Source organism: Neoarius graeffei, chromosome 15 (assembly GCF_027579695.1).
Source record: "Neoarius graeffei isolate fNeoGra1 chromosome 15, fNeoGra1.pri, whole genome shotgun sequence".
In the NCBI taxonomy this organism is placed as follows: domain Eukaryota; kingdom Metazoa; phylum Chordata; class Actinopteri; order Siluriformes; family Ariidae; genus Neoarius; species Neoarius graeffei.
In genome coordinates, this window is record NC_083583.1 from 40,759,636 (window position 1) to 40,775,698 (window position 16,063).

The 16,063-nt window shown below is 42.2% G+C and overlaps 1 protein-coding gene across 1 annotated transcript; it reads right to left on the reverse strand.

Moving 5' to 3' along the window:
• Positions 1–498: 498 nt before the first annotated feature.
• Positions 499–8,841, reverse strand: zfr2 (zinc finger RNA binding protein 2). Its single transcript, XM_060941318.1, is given in 4 exon segments — positions 499–620; positions 3,949–4,041; positions 5,002–5,084; positions 8,511–8,841. Coding segments are annotated over 4 exon segments (255 nt in total). The 5' UTR covers positions 8,578–8,841; the 3' UTR covers positions 499–608.
• Between the last annotated feature and the right edge of the window lie 7,222 nt (positions 8,842–16,063).

The window sequence follows — 16,063 nt, forward strand, 5'->3', positions numbered from 1 at the left end:
CTAATCTCTGTGCAGTAGTACAGTATCCATACAAATTAATGACACTATTGACTAGAATCTGAAAACATGTTTAATCTTGGAAAAGTTTTATTTTACATCCTTATCAATGGACCAGACCCGCTCTATAAAAATAAAGCAACTGGCCTTTTTATAAGGGGCAAAAGCTTTTTTAAAGACAGTGCTACTATTGAACAAATCTAATCTGAAAAAAAAAAAACACCCAACAGATTATTAGTTTTCAGTGGATTTTAATATTTAACATTTTCTGTGCTATTCTATAAATGGCGTACAACAACCTGCATTTTTCGGTACTGTTGTAATAAAACAGAGAAAAGGGGAAGCATTACTTCTCCAGATTTGGACTTGGTTTTTAAAAAGAAGAAATGACGGCATCATTTCTTTCTTAGGAAGGAATATTTGACATCATGAATTACCCATGAAGTTTGTGGGGCTTCTCGGGTATTTTGGAAATTACTTTTGTTCTTTTTGATCTCCCTCTCCACCACGTCTGCTTTGTCACGCCATCTCTTGCGGTTGTAAATGCTGACCTTAGACAACAGTAGTGAGTCCATCCCTAAGAGCTTGTGGATGTGATGAAAAGCCAGCAGTCACAGGATGTACTGAAAGAACGGAGCGGACATTGGTCTCATGATTATATACAGAGTGACAAAACAGGAAAAGATGATTATTACCTAATGGTTAAAGTCCTAAAAATAGAAGGTTTGGAGTCTTAACCTTTGCAATGGTATAAAACTTTTCCATGACACAGTGCTGGTGCTTGCTCATGTCTGACAGTGGAACCATTATGTTACTAGATATTGATGGGTCCCTAATACACAGATTTAAAAAATACTGTATTATTGTACAATACTGTATTACATGGTGCTGTTGATTGAGTTTTCGATTACAGCACCTCTGACAATAGATGCAGCTAGAAGATTGTTTTTATAGTAACAATTTAGACTCGGACTTGTACAGTAAGCACTTCAAGTGAACAGATTTAAAAAAAACAAAAAAAACAAACAAACGTGTAATCAATGATATGTTGAAATTTTCTGTGAGGTGGTTGTTATTTAGCATTTACTGAAGGAGTCTCCAATGTTGATGCTTTGTAACAGTCGGAGATAAAGGCATGCGTTTGCACTTTTACAATAAACAAGCTGCATTTTGTAATCAAGTGAGAGAGAGAGAGAGAGAGAGAGAGAGAGAGAGAGAGAGAAAGAAAAAGAGGCTGGTGAGAAAACGACCGTTTATAGCTGCTATAAAGTAACTGATACCAGGAAATAACTTTCATTCCCCAACATTAAATATAACTGTAAAAGTACAATTGTTAGCGTTGTTGGTATAAGAACACCACACATTAGACACTGACTATTTTCTGATAACATGTCCCATCACATTTTGATAACATATTAGTGATTATTAACGGTTATGATAGTGAGTTCACCAATTTATTCAACAAGCTTTAAAGCTCTCTGTATTGCTTGTCTTTTTAATGACAATGATGGAAAAAAGCTACTCAAATGTTGTCATAGTGATAAAAAGACCTGAAATCTATGCTTTTATCGCCTGGAGCTTTTTTTTTTTTTTTTTTTTTAAAGCTGGAGCAACACTGAATTATGGAATTCTTTAAGATTAAGCTCCAACAGGGTTATATAGATGAGAATAATGTACGGTATAACATGTGCCTATTGTAGTAGAAAAAAAGGTCCTTTTTTAAAATTCCTTTAGCGCTTGCTATTACTTCCTCTCTGGCTTACTTGGTCATGGTCTTGAGTGCATCTGTTTGAACTTTTTCACATGGGTCAATCAAGCCTGGACCATCTGACAGGAGATGGAGTTTATTTTAAATATTCATATGAACCAAATTGTAATGTGAGCTATGCATCATCTTGAGAACATAATTATAATCTGGCCTTACAAATCTATGCACCTTGCAGTATGATTCCACTAGCAATACACTCAGGGTACCCCCAGGGTTGTTAAACCAAAATGTAAGACTTTTTAAGACTTTTTTAATGCCATTTCAAGTGAAATTTAATACCTTTGTCGCACTCATTAGGGAAGAATAAATCATATTGAGCACCAGATTAAACCTCAAATAATTACTATTTACGAGTGTTTGAAATAACAAAATTACATTTATTAAAATAATCAATCAGAATTCATTCTACTCACACCCCCTGGACACCATGCAGAGGAGAGCACCCCCATGTAAGTCCAGACAATCACCCCTCATACACACACACACGCCAGAGAAGCATTCAAAAGACAAAAAGAATAGTATAGCTATAATAGTATAGCTGCCTGCTTCTGAATTGTGGATGCAAACGAAATATGTTTACCACTTTTCATGTGAGAATCCAGAGCTGTAAGCCCCATTGTCCCTAGTTGAAAGGTTTTTTTTTTTTACACAAAGTGCATAATGCCTCACGGTCATTATTTGGAACCCCCTTCACCCAGGTGTATTTAGGCCCCGGTCACACCGCCTGAACTTTGCTGGAGCGTTCCTGGAGCGGTGAAAAAAATTCATCACCGCTCGTAACCGTTCACTACCGTTTAACAAAAGTTGGCCCCTGTTAAAGCAACGCCGTATACGCTTGGCCACCGCTGATGTTTCTCGAGGGGCCCTCCTACCGCTCCGAAAGTTTTGAGCTGCACAAAATATTGCGAGCGGTGAGGAGGGGGCAATTTTCCGCCCCGGCAAAGTTCACCCCCGCTCCACCAACGCCCAGTCAAAGTTTGGCACCGCTAGACACAAGTTCGTGGACGCTTGGGTCCGCTAGGCCAACGCAGAAATCTTGAACGCTGGACCACCGCTGCTTCACCAGCGTTGCCCGGGCGGCGATTAAACGTTGCACAAACTTCGGTGGAGCGGTTGTAAGCGGCGTTTTACGAGCGGACACGGGGTTGCTGGAACGGTGTCGGGCGTTGAAGCAGCTATCCATGGCGGCGATGAACTTTGGTTTGGCGTTGGTATAGAGGTGTCGGAGCGGGACCAGAATTTGGCTATAAATACGGGGAGAAATGGACCAGGAGCTCATTTGGAATCGAGCTGCCGTTGAGTTCAGACCTCATCTATATCGAATTTGCTCAAAGTTACAGTAAAACTGTATCACCATGGATGCTGAGAGACTTGCTATGATTGGTGCTAAACCAACTTTATACCCCCGCCGAGCCAAAGCCCGCATGCACAGAACGCCGCTATACCAACGCTCGCTACTGCTAAACCAACGCTAAAGCAACGCCGGCTTCAGCGGTGCACCGCTAAGCCAACGCCCATGTTTTCGATTTTTTTTCCCCATTTTGTGCGCGGTGACGAGCGTTGTCGAAATTCGGCCCCCCCTCCCTACCGTTCAAGGAACGCTCCAGCAAAGTTCGGGCGGTGTGACCGGGGCCTTAGGGTTGAGCGGCCACTTCGGGTTGAATCTGCACTTCCCCATGCTCTCTCCCCCTCACCCTCTCTGCGCCTGCTCTCGTTTCGTGTGAACCCTTTACGGCGTGACGTGAATTTCCCACTGTTTGCGTGTGAACGCCAGGGCAGCGCAAAACATTTTAGATTTTGCTTCATTTTCATCACAGAGAATTTAATCTAGGTTACGCAACGATGTTAGACTTTCTTTGGAAAATTAAGACCTCCGTGGAAAAAATTAAGACTTTCAAGATGAAATTTAATACTTTTAAGGCCTTAATTCTGGAAAATGAAATTCAATACTTTTTTAATACTTTTAAGACTCCGCGGGTACCCTGTACACTCCAGAACTCTGCGCAAAGCGTTTCTTGGACTCAGAGGTGTCAATGCACTGCTAATGGCTTTCTCAATCAGCAACTCCATGGCCTTCAACAGAAGACATCATCATTAAGAGCAATGGAGAATTAATTCCTCATTGCAGCTGAACTGAAAGGTGACTGATCAGAATTCAAGTGGCATAAATGCTAAGCTCTCACCCAGCTGAGCTTGCCCCAGGTTGGCATGCATGGACAGAGGTCTCGGAGTACACGGATGATGATCACACAGGACTGGGGACCATTTGCTCATGCCTGCTGACAAAACATACTGAGACACCATACCTAAGCCCACCACACACACACACACACAAAACCCTATGTAGCTTCAGGTTTAAAAACAATCATTCCTCATTTTAGGTTTATCTTCTGTATTAGATTACATATTTTTATACTATATGGACAGGACAAGGACATATTTTCTAGGATATGGACATAATGGGCGGCAGGCCAGATTTGGTCTCCTAGTCAATGCCAAACCAGCTTCACTGGGAGACCAAATTTTAAACCAAGTTATGTCTTATCATTTGGTTCAGTCAGTTGCAATTAATTAACCAAGTACCATGTAAGTATACATTTAACAAGGAAAACTTGGCACTGCATGAACTATGTTGATATTATGCTGGCTGAAACGAGGATTCGTAATGCGGCAATTTGCATCACAGAATATGCCGCAGCGGTGCAGCCGCATGGACTCTGGGGCCTGTGATTGTATTGCCCAGACCAGTTGGTCTCCTAGTGGAAAATCCTTAAAAAATGCTCTGCGCTCTGGTGTGGCTGCCCACTGCTCTGGGTGTGTGTTCACTGCTTCAGATGGGTTAAATGCAGAGGATGAATTTCACTGTGTTTGAAGTGTGCATGTGACAAATAAAAGTTTCTTCTTCTTCTAATGATGTATGCTCATCACATTGAAAACTCCATGCATAATACATGCACTTCAATTTAATTAAAAAAAAAAAGAAAGATTGTTCTGACCTTTGTTTATGTAGTGATTTTGGTGCTTGATCATTAGTAAGCCAACTTAACCATGACATGTAGCTAAGCTTTAGCTGTGCTAGGCACTCAATAACTTACTGAAAACCCCTGCAATCATCACTTCCCTGACAGGTCCTTTTAAATGGCATCCAGATTTTATTATTTTGTATTTTAAACTCCGCCAGTGCCTGGTTTGGCTTTGGCAGGAAATAACAGGGTGGGAGTGAGCACTTCATTTACCTGAAACCATTTGGTATGGTGAAGGACAGCTAAATACTCGAGGCACCTTATCCTGTTTAGAGCATCTGCAGGGTCTTCAGGCACTACAAACAGACAAACAGGACATACAGTTAGGTCCATAAATATTTGGACAGAGACAACATTTTTCTAATTTTGGTTCTGTACATTACCACAATGAATTTTGAACAAAACAATTCAGATGCAGTTGACGTTCAGACTTTCAGCTTTAATTCAGTGGGTTGAACAAAATGATTCCATAAAAATGTGAGGAACTAAAGCATTTTTTAAACACAATCCCTTCATTTCAGGGGCTCAAAAGTAATTGGACAAATTAAATAATTGTAAATAAAATGTTCATTTCTAATACTTGGTTGAAAACCCTTTGTTGGCAATGACTGCCTGAAGTCTTGAACTCATGGACATCACCAGACGCTGTGTTTCCTCCTTTTTAATGCTCTGTCAGGCCTTTACTGCAGCGGTTTTCAGTTGCTGTTTGTTTGTGGGCCTTTCTATCTGAAGTTTAGTCTTTAACAAGTCAAATGCATGCTCAATTGGGTTGAGATCAGGTGACTGACTTGGCCATTCAAGAATATTCCACTTCTTTGCTTTAATAAACTCCTGGGTTGCTTTGGCTTTATGTTTTGGGTCATTGTCCATCTGTATTATGAAACGCCAACCAATCAGTTTGGCTGCATTTGCCTGGATTTGAGCACACAGTACATCTCTGAATACCTCAGAATTCATCCGGCTGCTTCTGTCCTGTGTCACATCATCAATAAACACTAGTGACCCAGTGCCACTGGCAGCCATGCATGCCCAAGCCATCACACTGTCTCCGTCGTGTTTTACAGATGTGGTATGCTTTGGATCATGAGCTGTACCGTGCCTTCGCCATACTTTTTTTCTTTCCATCATTCTGGTAGAGGTTGATCTTGATTTCATCTGTCCAAAGAATGTTCTTCCAGAACTGTGCTGGCTTTTTTAGATGTTTTTTAGCAAAGTCCAATCTAGCCTTTTTATTCTTGAGGCTTATGAGTGGTTTGCACCGTGCAGTGAACCCTCTGTATTTACTTTCATGCAGTCTTCTCTTTATGGTAGATTTGGATATTGATACGCCTACCTCCTGGAGAGTGTTGTTCACTTGGTTGGCTGTTGTGAAGGAGTTTCTCTTCACCATGGAAATTATTCTGCGATCATCCACCACTGTTGTCTTCTGTGGGTGTCCAGGTCTTTTTGCATTGATGAGTTCACCAGTGCTTTTTCTTTCTTTCTTTCTTTCTTTTTCTTTCTTTCTTTCTTTCTTTCTCAGGATGTACCAAACTGTAGATTTTGCCACTCTTAATATTGTAGCAATTTCTCAGATGGGTTTTTTCTGTTTTCGCAGCTTAAGGATGGCTTGTTTCACCTGCATGGACAGCTCCTTTGACCGCATATTTTCTTCACAGCAAAATCTTCCAAATGCAAGCACCACACCTCAAATCAACTCCAGGCCTTTTATCTGCTTAATTGCGAATGACATAACGAAGGAATTGCCCACACCTGCCCATGAAATAGCCTTTGAGTCAATTGTCCAATTACTTTTGGTCCCTTTAAAAACAGGGTGGCACATGCTAAGGAGCTGAAACTCCTAAACCCTTCATCCAATTTTAATGTGGATACCCTCAAATGAAAGCTGAAAGTCTGGACTTTATGTCCATGTCCATTATATAACTATAACTTGAATATGTTTCAGTAAACAGGTAAAAAAACAAAATTTGTGTCAGTGTCCAAATATATCTGGACCTAACTGTATATTCACTTATCTTTTTATTTACAACATCTAAGTCTAAGGCAAATAAAATGTAGATTTTACTGCTAAATTCCTCTTTCCATATTCAACCCTGGACACATTACCCTTTATAAATAATTACCTAACTCTGCCTCCCACACACTGAGTAAAACACCACCTTCTCATCTGTGTTGGCGTCATAGTTCTTATAACGCACAGCATAAATAAGCTCCAGTTAGTTCAAAATGCAGCAGCAAGAGTCCTTACTAGAACTAGAAAATATGACCACATCACCCCTGTCTTATCCACACTGCATTGGCTCCCAATCAAATTTCGTATTGATTGTAAAATACTACTATTGACCTTTAAAGCACTGAATGGTCTCGTGCCACAGTACCTGAGTGAACTTCTGGTCCTCTATGACCCGCCACGCCTACCTCATATAGTGAAGGCTACATCAGGGGGCAGAGCCTTTTCTTACAAAGCTCCACAGTTATGGAACAGCCTTCCAAGTAATGTTCGGGAATCAGACAGTCTCAGTGTTTAAGTCTCGGCTGAAAACATATCTGTTTAGTCAAGCCTTTTGTTAATGGTGTTTGAGGTAAAGGTGTAGATCTGGAGGGTCCTCAGACATGGAGTGTTTTGGTAAACTGGGATGTATGGATGCTGTCAGTCCCCCACTCGCTTGCTCACTCGAGTTTGTTGGTGGTGTAGTGGCTGGCTGCTTTATGTCCTGGGGCTCCCTCATGCCTGTGTTACCTTCTGGCTCTCCCCTTTTAGTTATGCTGTCATAGTTAGTTGCCGGAGTCCCTGCTTGTACTCAGTGCAATATGTATACTGTTCCTATTTATTCAAGTGACATTGGGCATACCTAACAACCTGTTTTTTCTCTCTCTTCTCCCCACCCCAAACCTGTCCCTCCGAGTTACATGTCGGTCCTGGGATCGAGATGCTGGCCTCTTCTGCTCCTCTGACCTGCCTGGTCCATCTTGGTGCCCTGTGTCTGGTTGGAGTCTCATCGCATCGCTCCTGTGGAGGGCGGCCCCATGTGGACAGTTGGGGGTCGCGCCTGGAGGACGCTTTGGACTCTTGCAGTGGTGCTTTTGTGGCTGGGGACTGCAGTTGACTTGCTGACTTTGGGACTGCGGTTGTCGTGAACGGTTTTGCACTCGGGTTTCCGTCGGTGGGGGGTTTATAGCATCAACGAAGCTGACTTTGTTAGGACTGTTAATGTTATAGTCATGTTGTCTGTTGTTGCCTGGATGGGGATGGGTTCCCTTTTGAGTCTGGTTCCTCTCGAGGTTTCTTCCTCGTGTCGTCTGAAGGAGTTTTTCCTTGCCACCGTCGCCACAGGCGTGCTCATTGGGGACAGATTGGGGATAAAATTAGCTCATATTTTAAGTCATTCAAATTCTGTAAAGCTGCTTTGCGACAGTGTTTATTGTTAAAAGCGCTATACAAATAAACTTGACTTGACAGCACGTCAGTACCGGAATGACACATGCAGAATTACAGAGAAAGGTCAGAGAGCCAGCTTTAGACTCCGAGCTAAATGATAAACTCAGGCTGGCCAATTCACTTACTAACAGATGTTGCAATTCGTGATACGGAAAAATGAGCTGGGACTAAAAGACACCCCCATCTCAGTTAGAGCCAAATTTATCTTGAATTTGGCTTCTTCCTCTTTTTTTATGAAAAGGAGATGTACAGTGCAGTCGACTGGAAGCATGGGTTCTCTAACCTTTCTCAGGCAACTTGTCATCTGCCTTTTGCTCCATGCCAGGCGGAGGCTCAGACTCCTCACGCATCACTGATGAAGTGAGACAGACAGACAGTCACCGTCCTACATTTTTGGTTCCTTGTTGGAAATAATGTTGATGTTGGCTTCTTCAGGTTGAGCCTGCACCACATACTGGTCTTCGGTAAAAGTCTGCCAGTTAAAAGGACACGCTGCGTTACTTGCTACAGAGGAGACAGCCGGGCATGAAATGGGACATCCCAAATTATATCAGGGCTGTAAGCCCCTTGAGGAGAATTAATCAGAATTAAAAGGGACAGATTTCAAAGTGTAAGTTTACAGTCTGCAAACTTTTATACGAGAATGGAAATTTCACTCATGTTCTTTGCTTTCTGTGTTTTGGGCCTGCTGTATGCTATAAATAATCCAGGCTCTCTCTGCAGGGTTTAAGTGTGAGGACCAGGCAGGGGAACTAAAGATCAGTTAAGAGCACTTCAAATTTGTATTCACCACCAACTTCACATTTATTTGGATGTAGCCTTGAAGGAACCAAGACTGTAAAGTAAAATCTTAAATAGCAACACTCCTCAACCTACAGGAAAAGGCACATTATACCCAGAACCTGAATGTATGATACAACCACAGTTTGTGACATCAGATGCCTCACAGCAAGAAGGTTCTGGGTTCCAACCTCACAGCCGACTGAGGCCTTTCTGTGTGGAGTTTGCACAGTCCAAAGGCATGCAGATTAGCCCATAGTTGTGAATGACTGTTCGTCTCTGTGTTAGCCCTGCAACGGATTGGCAACCTGCCCAAGGTATACCCCCATCTCTTGCCCAATGTCAGCTGAGATTGGCTCCAGCTTCCCTTGTGACCCTGACAGATATGCAGTATGGATGGATGGATACTGACAAGGTGCTGGTCTCCTGTGCCTAAACTTATGCTCCTCTCACACAAAAGTTCTTGTCTTGCAAGACTTGTAAAAAACACAAGGTCTTGTCTTGCATGAAATATTGTGCTTTCCCAAAAGAAACTGGTCTGGAACCAAGAACTGATGACATAAGAAGCCTGGGAATGTAGTCATTTATCTACATGTAATAAATTATATGAATCATAGTATTTCCCTCTGGAAGTAGTTGGTGATGCCACTGCATGTTTTTGGATTTTTCCTTCATAGCTCTCGCAGTGTTTATACTGCTGTTTTTCTTGGCTGACCTGTTCCATATCTGGTTGATGGTACACCTGTGGTTTCTTTCTTTTTCTGGATATTCCAAACTGTATTGACTATGCTCAATTCTTGTGCAATGGCTCCTCTTTTTCAGCTTCAAAATGTCTCCCTTTTCTCCCATTGACAGATCCTCATAGTCTTCATGTTGGTTTATCCTTTTTAACAACAAATACACTCTACACAAGTGAAACCCAGAGTGCAAACCAAGACTACACATTCAGAGTGATTAATTTTTTAAAACAGATCAAACAAACAGGGCACACCTGAGCAACAAATAAAACCGGTCAGTCACATGTTTGATCACTTGAAAAATAGGTGGGTTCAAACAGAAGGTGCCATGTTCTAAATTGTTTAAAGGACATGGGACATGAAACATAAATGCACGCTATATCAGTTTCTTTCCATTAAAAATATGAAATAATTGCATCAACAAATACAAAATTATCTATTAAATTCAGCAAAATCGTTATATTCGTGATGATTATATGGCATTTCTGCTCGAGCTCCGATATGCATATTTTACAACCGGAAGAGCCGCTGTCACGTGATCATGTCACAAAAACTTTCGGGTACAGCACAAGCGGGTAGATGAATATGGAGAAGTGTGAATCGTGATGATGACGAATGCGACAAAATAGTTTTTGTGCCTTGGATGACAAGAAAATTGTTTGGTTTTTAGAGTGTTTAACGTACATTGAACATCATGGTGTATTGCGACCTCCCAGTCAGTCAGACGCGCTGTTACTCCTGTTAGCAATGTAGCTAGGCTCAGTATGGCCAACGGTAATTTTTGGGGCTGTAGTTAGATGCGACCAAACTCTTCCACGTTTTTCCTGTTTATATGACCAGTGACATGAAACAAAGTTCAGTTACACAAATTGAAACGTGGCGATTTTCTATGCTATGGAAAGTCCGCACTATAATGACAGGCGTACTAACACCTTCTGCGCGCTTCGACAGCGCATTGATACCTTCACTCGGAGTTGTACCATTATTTTTTAGACAGGGCGGACGGACCAGGGCATTCGCCCGCCTGGCCGTGCCCGACGAGGAGCGCTCTCGGCCGGCTTGGGAGGCAGACGGCAGCCCCTCCTGGAAGTGTGGTTTTACCATGGGCCTCATGCGGAAAAATGCCGAGGTGCATTCGCTAAGCGACTGAAAGCCGAGGTAAGGATTAGTATTATAATTTTGGGTGTATCAATTATTGATTATCATAATTCTGACTCGTTTCGCCATTTTGAATGTTTTCATCTCGGACTCTGGAAGCATTGTATCTCAATCAATCTTGAAAAATATCAGCAAAAAAAACCTAGCTTGCAACGGACTTTACCTAGATCTATGATGAACTTTCAATGTATGATATAAAAATAATACTTCTTTCAACAGATCATTAGCCTTTGAGCAGAATTGTTTTTAACTTACCAGGAAGTGTTATCGAGCCGACCGCTTTCAGTTTCATGGGGATTGAATGAACTCTCACTCTCAGAATCATCTGACCCATCAGAGTAAAGACAAAATCTATGTTTATGTGAATTTCCAGCTATCGGTTCGAATTGATAGGGTCTAACTTCACATCTCTGTGAAACATCGGGAATGTCACTGTCGATGGTGTCCATTTCGGTAACCTGTTTACATTAGATACCCAAGCGCTGGCTCCTTGGAAAGTTTTTGTAACGTCACGGGTCACGTGACCACCTAGCTAATTAACGAATCATTGTTTTACGCTGATGTATAAAAAAGTTGAATAATGTGATGATTTTCACATTTTTGACGCCCTGCAGTGATTTAGATGGCATTTCTTATGTCCTTTATACATAATTATACCCAGAAAAAAATCCATGTCCCATGTCCTTTAACACATCTAGATGTGTTAGATGTATTTAACACCTGTTTAAGTATCAGGAAACAAAAGTGGAAATTCTGACCCATCTTCTCTTCTTCATCTTTTGATCTCAAACCAAAATGTCTTCAGTGTATAACAAAACCAAAAGAATTGGCTTTGCTGTTTCAATAATTTCAGAGGGGACCATACCTGCTCCATCTATGCAAGTTACTGGTTGCAACCGTCATTGAGAACATGACATGAACAGTGCAGCAAGTCTGTAGACTGATTGGGGGGAAAAAATTATGGTAAATGCAACAAACTAAATAGGAGCTTCTTTCCTAATGTCAATTGTATGAGCTTGTTTGACTGTTTAGAAGCTGAGGGTAAAATATGTACACAAATCTAGAAGTTAAACCCTGGAAATTTATCCAACAGTATTATTTGCAATGCATTAGTAAACTCCCACGTCTGATTTGGTACTGGTTCAGCTCTTAAACTGGTGGAACTCCCTATAGCAGCACCCTGCCAGTGAAAATTTTTATTATTGAGGTAAAGGGAACTGGACATGACAAGATCCAGAACTGGACTTCTGTTCACTTACACACACCAGCACCAGCTTACTTACACAATACTAAATAGTGTGAGCCACTCAAGTAGGACTGTGTTTAGCTTTGTGGCCCCCCACAAGAAGAATGTGAAATGCAGAGCTTAGAATCGTGTCAGCTGCATCTGCTTGGTCAGCGTTTTGTCTATGGCTAACACTTCTGGTGTACAACCCCGATTCCAAAAAAGTTGGGACAAAGTACAAATTGTAAATAAAAATGGAATGCAATAATTTACAAATCTCAAAAACTGATATTGTATTCACAATAGAACATAGACAACATATCAAATGTCGAAAGTGAGACATTTTGAAATTTCATGCCAAATATTGGCTCATTTGAAATTTCATGACAGCAACACATCTCAAAAAAGTTGGGACAGGGGCAATAAGGGGCTGGAAAAGTTAAAGGTACAAAAAAGGAACAGCTGGAGGACCAAATTGCAACTCATTAGGTCAATTGGCAATAGGTCATTAACATGACTGGGTATAAAAAGAGTATCCTGGAGTGGCAGCGGCTCTCAGAAGTAAAAATGGGAAGAAGATCACCAATCCCCCTAATTCTGCGCCGACAAATAGTGGAGCAATATCAGAAAGGAGTTCGACAGTGTAAAATTGCAAAGAGTTTGAACATATCATCATCTACAGTGCATAATATCATCAAATGATTCAGAGAATCTGGAAGAATCTCTGTGCGTAAGGGTCAAGGCCGGAAAACCATACTGGGCACCCGTGATCTTCAGGCCCTTAGACGGCACTACATCACATACAGGCATGCTTCTGTATTGGAAATCACAAAATGGGCTCAGGAATATTTCCAGAGAACATTATCTGTGAACACAATTCACCATGCCATCCGCCGTTGCCAGCTAAAACTCTATAGTTCAAAGAAGAAGCCAAATCTAAACATGATCCAGAAGTGCAGACGTCTTCTCTGGGCCAAGGCTCATTTAAAATGGACTGTGGCAAAGTGGAAAACTGTTCTGTGGTCAGACGAATCAAAATTTGAAGTTCTTTATGGAAATCAGGGACGTCGTGTCATTCGGACTAAAGAGGAAAAGGACGACCCAAGTTGTTATCAGCGCTCAGTTCAGAAGCCTGCATCTCTGATGGTATGGGGTTGCATTAGTGCGTGTGGCATGGGCAGCTTACACATCTGGAAAGACACCATCAATGCTGAAAGGTATATCCAGGTTCTAGAGCAACATATGCTCCCATCCAGACGACGTCTCTTTCAGGGAAGACCTTGCATTTTCCAACATGACAATGCCAAACCACATACTGCATCAATTACAGCATCATGGCTGCGTAGAAGAAGGGTCCGGGTACTGAACTGGCCAGCCTGCAGTCCAGATCTTTCACCCCATAGAAAACATTTGGTGCATCATAAAACGGAAGATACGACAAAAAAGACCTAAGACAGTTGAGCAACTAGAATCCTACATTAGACAAGAATGGGTTAACATTCCTATCCCTAAACTTGAGCAACTTGTCTCCTCAGTCCCCAGACGTTTACAGACTGTTGTAAAGAGAAAAGGGGATGTCTCACAGTGGCAAACATGGCCTTGTCCCAACTTTTTTGAGATGTGTTGTTGTCATGAAATTTAAAAATCACCTAATTTTTCTCTTTAAATGATACATTTTCTCAGTTTAAACATTTGATATGTCATCTATGTTCAATTCTGAATAAAATATGAAATTTTGAAACTTCCACATCATTGCATTCCGTTTTTATTTACAATTTGTACTTTGTCCCAACTTTTTTGGAATTGGGGTTGTACAAACAAACAAAAACCCCAAGAAATACATACTTGGGGGGGGAACAACAACATACAACACGGACCAAAAATGCTTCACAGCTGCTACTGCCAGCCAAAATTTCTCTGTGCTTGGTACAGTCTTTCCTACAATTTTAGACCAAGACAGCACAACCACAGGACACTACTAAGCAAGTAGGTAAATAAAAACATCTGACACAAAAAGATCTATTATAAAAAAAAATGCTTTGAAGGTCACTATTTCTTTAACATATGGTGGTTCCACAAAAACATGCCATTAGATCACAGAAAATGGCATAGAAGCTCCTATTAATTGCAAAAGCCTCCAGCCTTGCGTTCACCCACTCATTTCCCCTAACACACCATTGCTGCACAACCTGCATTTGCAGAGTGAAACATGACTGGCTTATAGACTTTATTGCACAAAAGCACTCGCCTGTAACATGTTTTTAGACACTATTACTGAGATTTTAACATGACATTTTTAGCTCCCGTTTCGGAAACATCCATGGCAAAAATTGTAGGACTTAACCATGAACATTTTGTGGTGTTTAGGGTGACTTTCAGGTTGCCACAAATGTGGATCAAGTTCTTACAGAAGCTGTAATTTTGTCCTCACCAGTTGAGGGGAGACGGCACGGTGGTGTAGTGGTTAGCGCTGTTGCCTCACAGCAAGAAGGTCCGGGTTTGAGCCCCGTGGCCGGCGAGGGCCTTTCTGTGCGGAGTTTGCATGTTCTCCCTGTGTCCGCGTGGGTTTCCTCTGGGTGCTCCGGTTTCCCCCAAAGACATGCAGGTTAGGTTAACTGGTGACTCTAAATTGACCGTGAGTGTGAATGTTGACCGTGAGTCTGTGTCTGTGTGTCAGCCCTGTGATGACCTGGCGACTTGTCCAGGGTGTACCCCGCCTTTCGCCCATAGTCAGCTGGGATAGGCTCCAGCTTGCCTGTGACCCTGTAGAACAGGATAAAGCGGCTAGAGATAATGAGTTGAGGGGACACAGGCATCCCAGACTGGTTTATGAACAGTGGGGGTGCTAGCCTGCTCTGCTTTTCCTCCCAGTACAGGTGGTGCTCCTCAACTTTCCTCCAGTACATGTCCTCCTCATATCTCCTGCAGAATATTAACAAACAATGTTTGACTGTATGCAGTGGCATGAAATTTTTTTTTTGATTAGGAAACTGAAAATAGGGCACCAAATGTCTAGTTTTGTTAGAGAGCAGCTCCAGCAGCCCTTTTTCTCCCTGTTGTCACACCCCTATATTCAAGCATCACCTGCAGCATCAACCACTGGCCAACTTGATACCTGAGATGAGGGAAGTCACTGTTGTCATGCTCCGCCCCGGACATCCACTTCGGAGATTACGGATCTCTCACGCCAGCGCCAATCCGGATCTGGGACTGGAATTCCTTCTCACCTGTATTCACTTCCTGGTTTTCACCACTGCCTATAAATACACCGTCCTCAGATTCTGCCAGAATGGCTTGTTAGGGCCCGAGCCCTATAGGGCGAAGGCCCTATTGTTCTTGTAAGAGTTCACTATTATTAGGGCCCGAGCCCTATGGGCGAAGGCCCTATTGTTCTTGTAAGAGTTCACTATTATTATTCTTCCGTCTTCTTCTTCTTCTTCTTCTTCCGTCTTCTTCTTCTTCTTTATTTTTCTCCGCTGTTGGGCCATTTTCGGGGCACTTGCCATGGGCGAAAACGCACGAAACTTGGCGCCAGTTCCGAGAATTGCCACCGCTACTCAGAACCAGAGGCCCTAACTTGGCCGGGGCTCAGGGCCTCTATAGCGCCCCCTAAGTCGTTGTGATTTTGGCCTCCCGCATTAAGGTGCCTAGGTGCCTTGTAGTTTGTAGTAGTGGCATGCCATTTGGTACGCATATGTATCTCACTAGGCCGGTCAAAAATGTAATGCCAATGCATTAGCCACGCCCAACAGGAAGTGCGGTAGTTTCACTTTTGTGCGAAATGCATGGCCACGAAGACGGCGCAACTCCTCCTAGACCGTTCATAGGAATGTCACCAAAATTGATACACATCATCTACAGACATGGCTGACAAAAGTTACTAAATACGTTTCATGTAGGATAAAGCGTTCAGAAGTTATACGTCAATCAATTTTC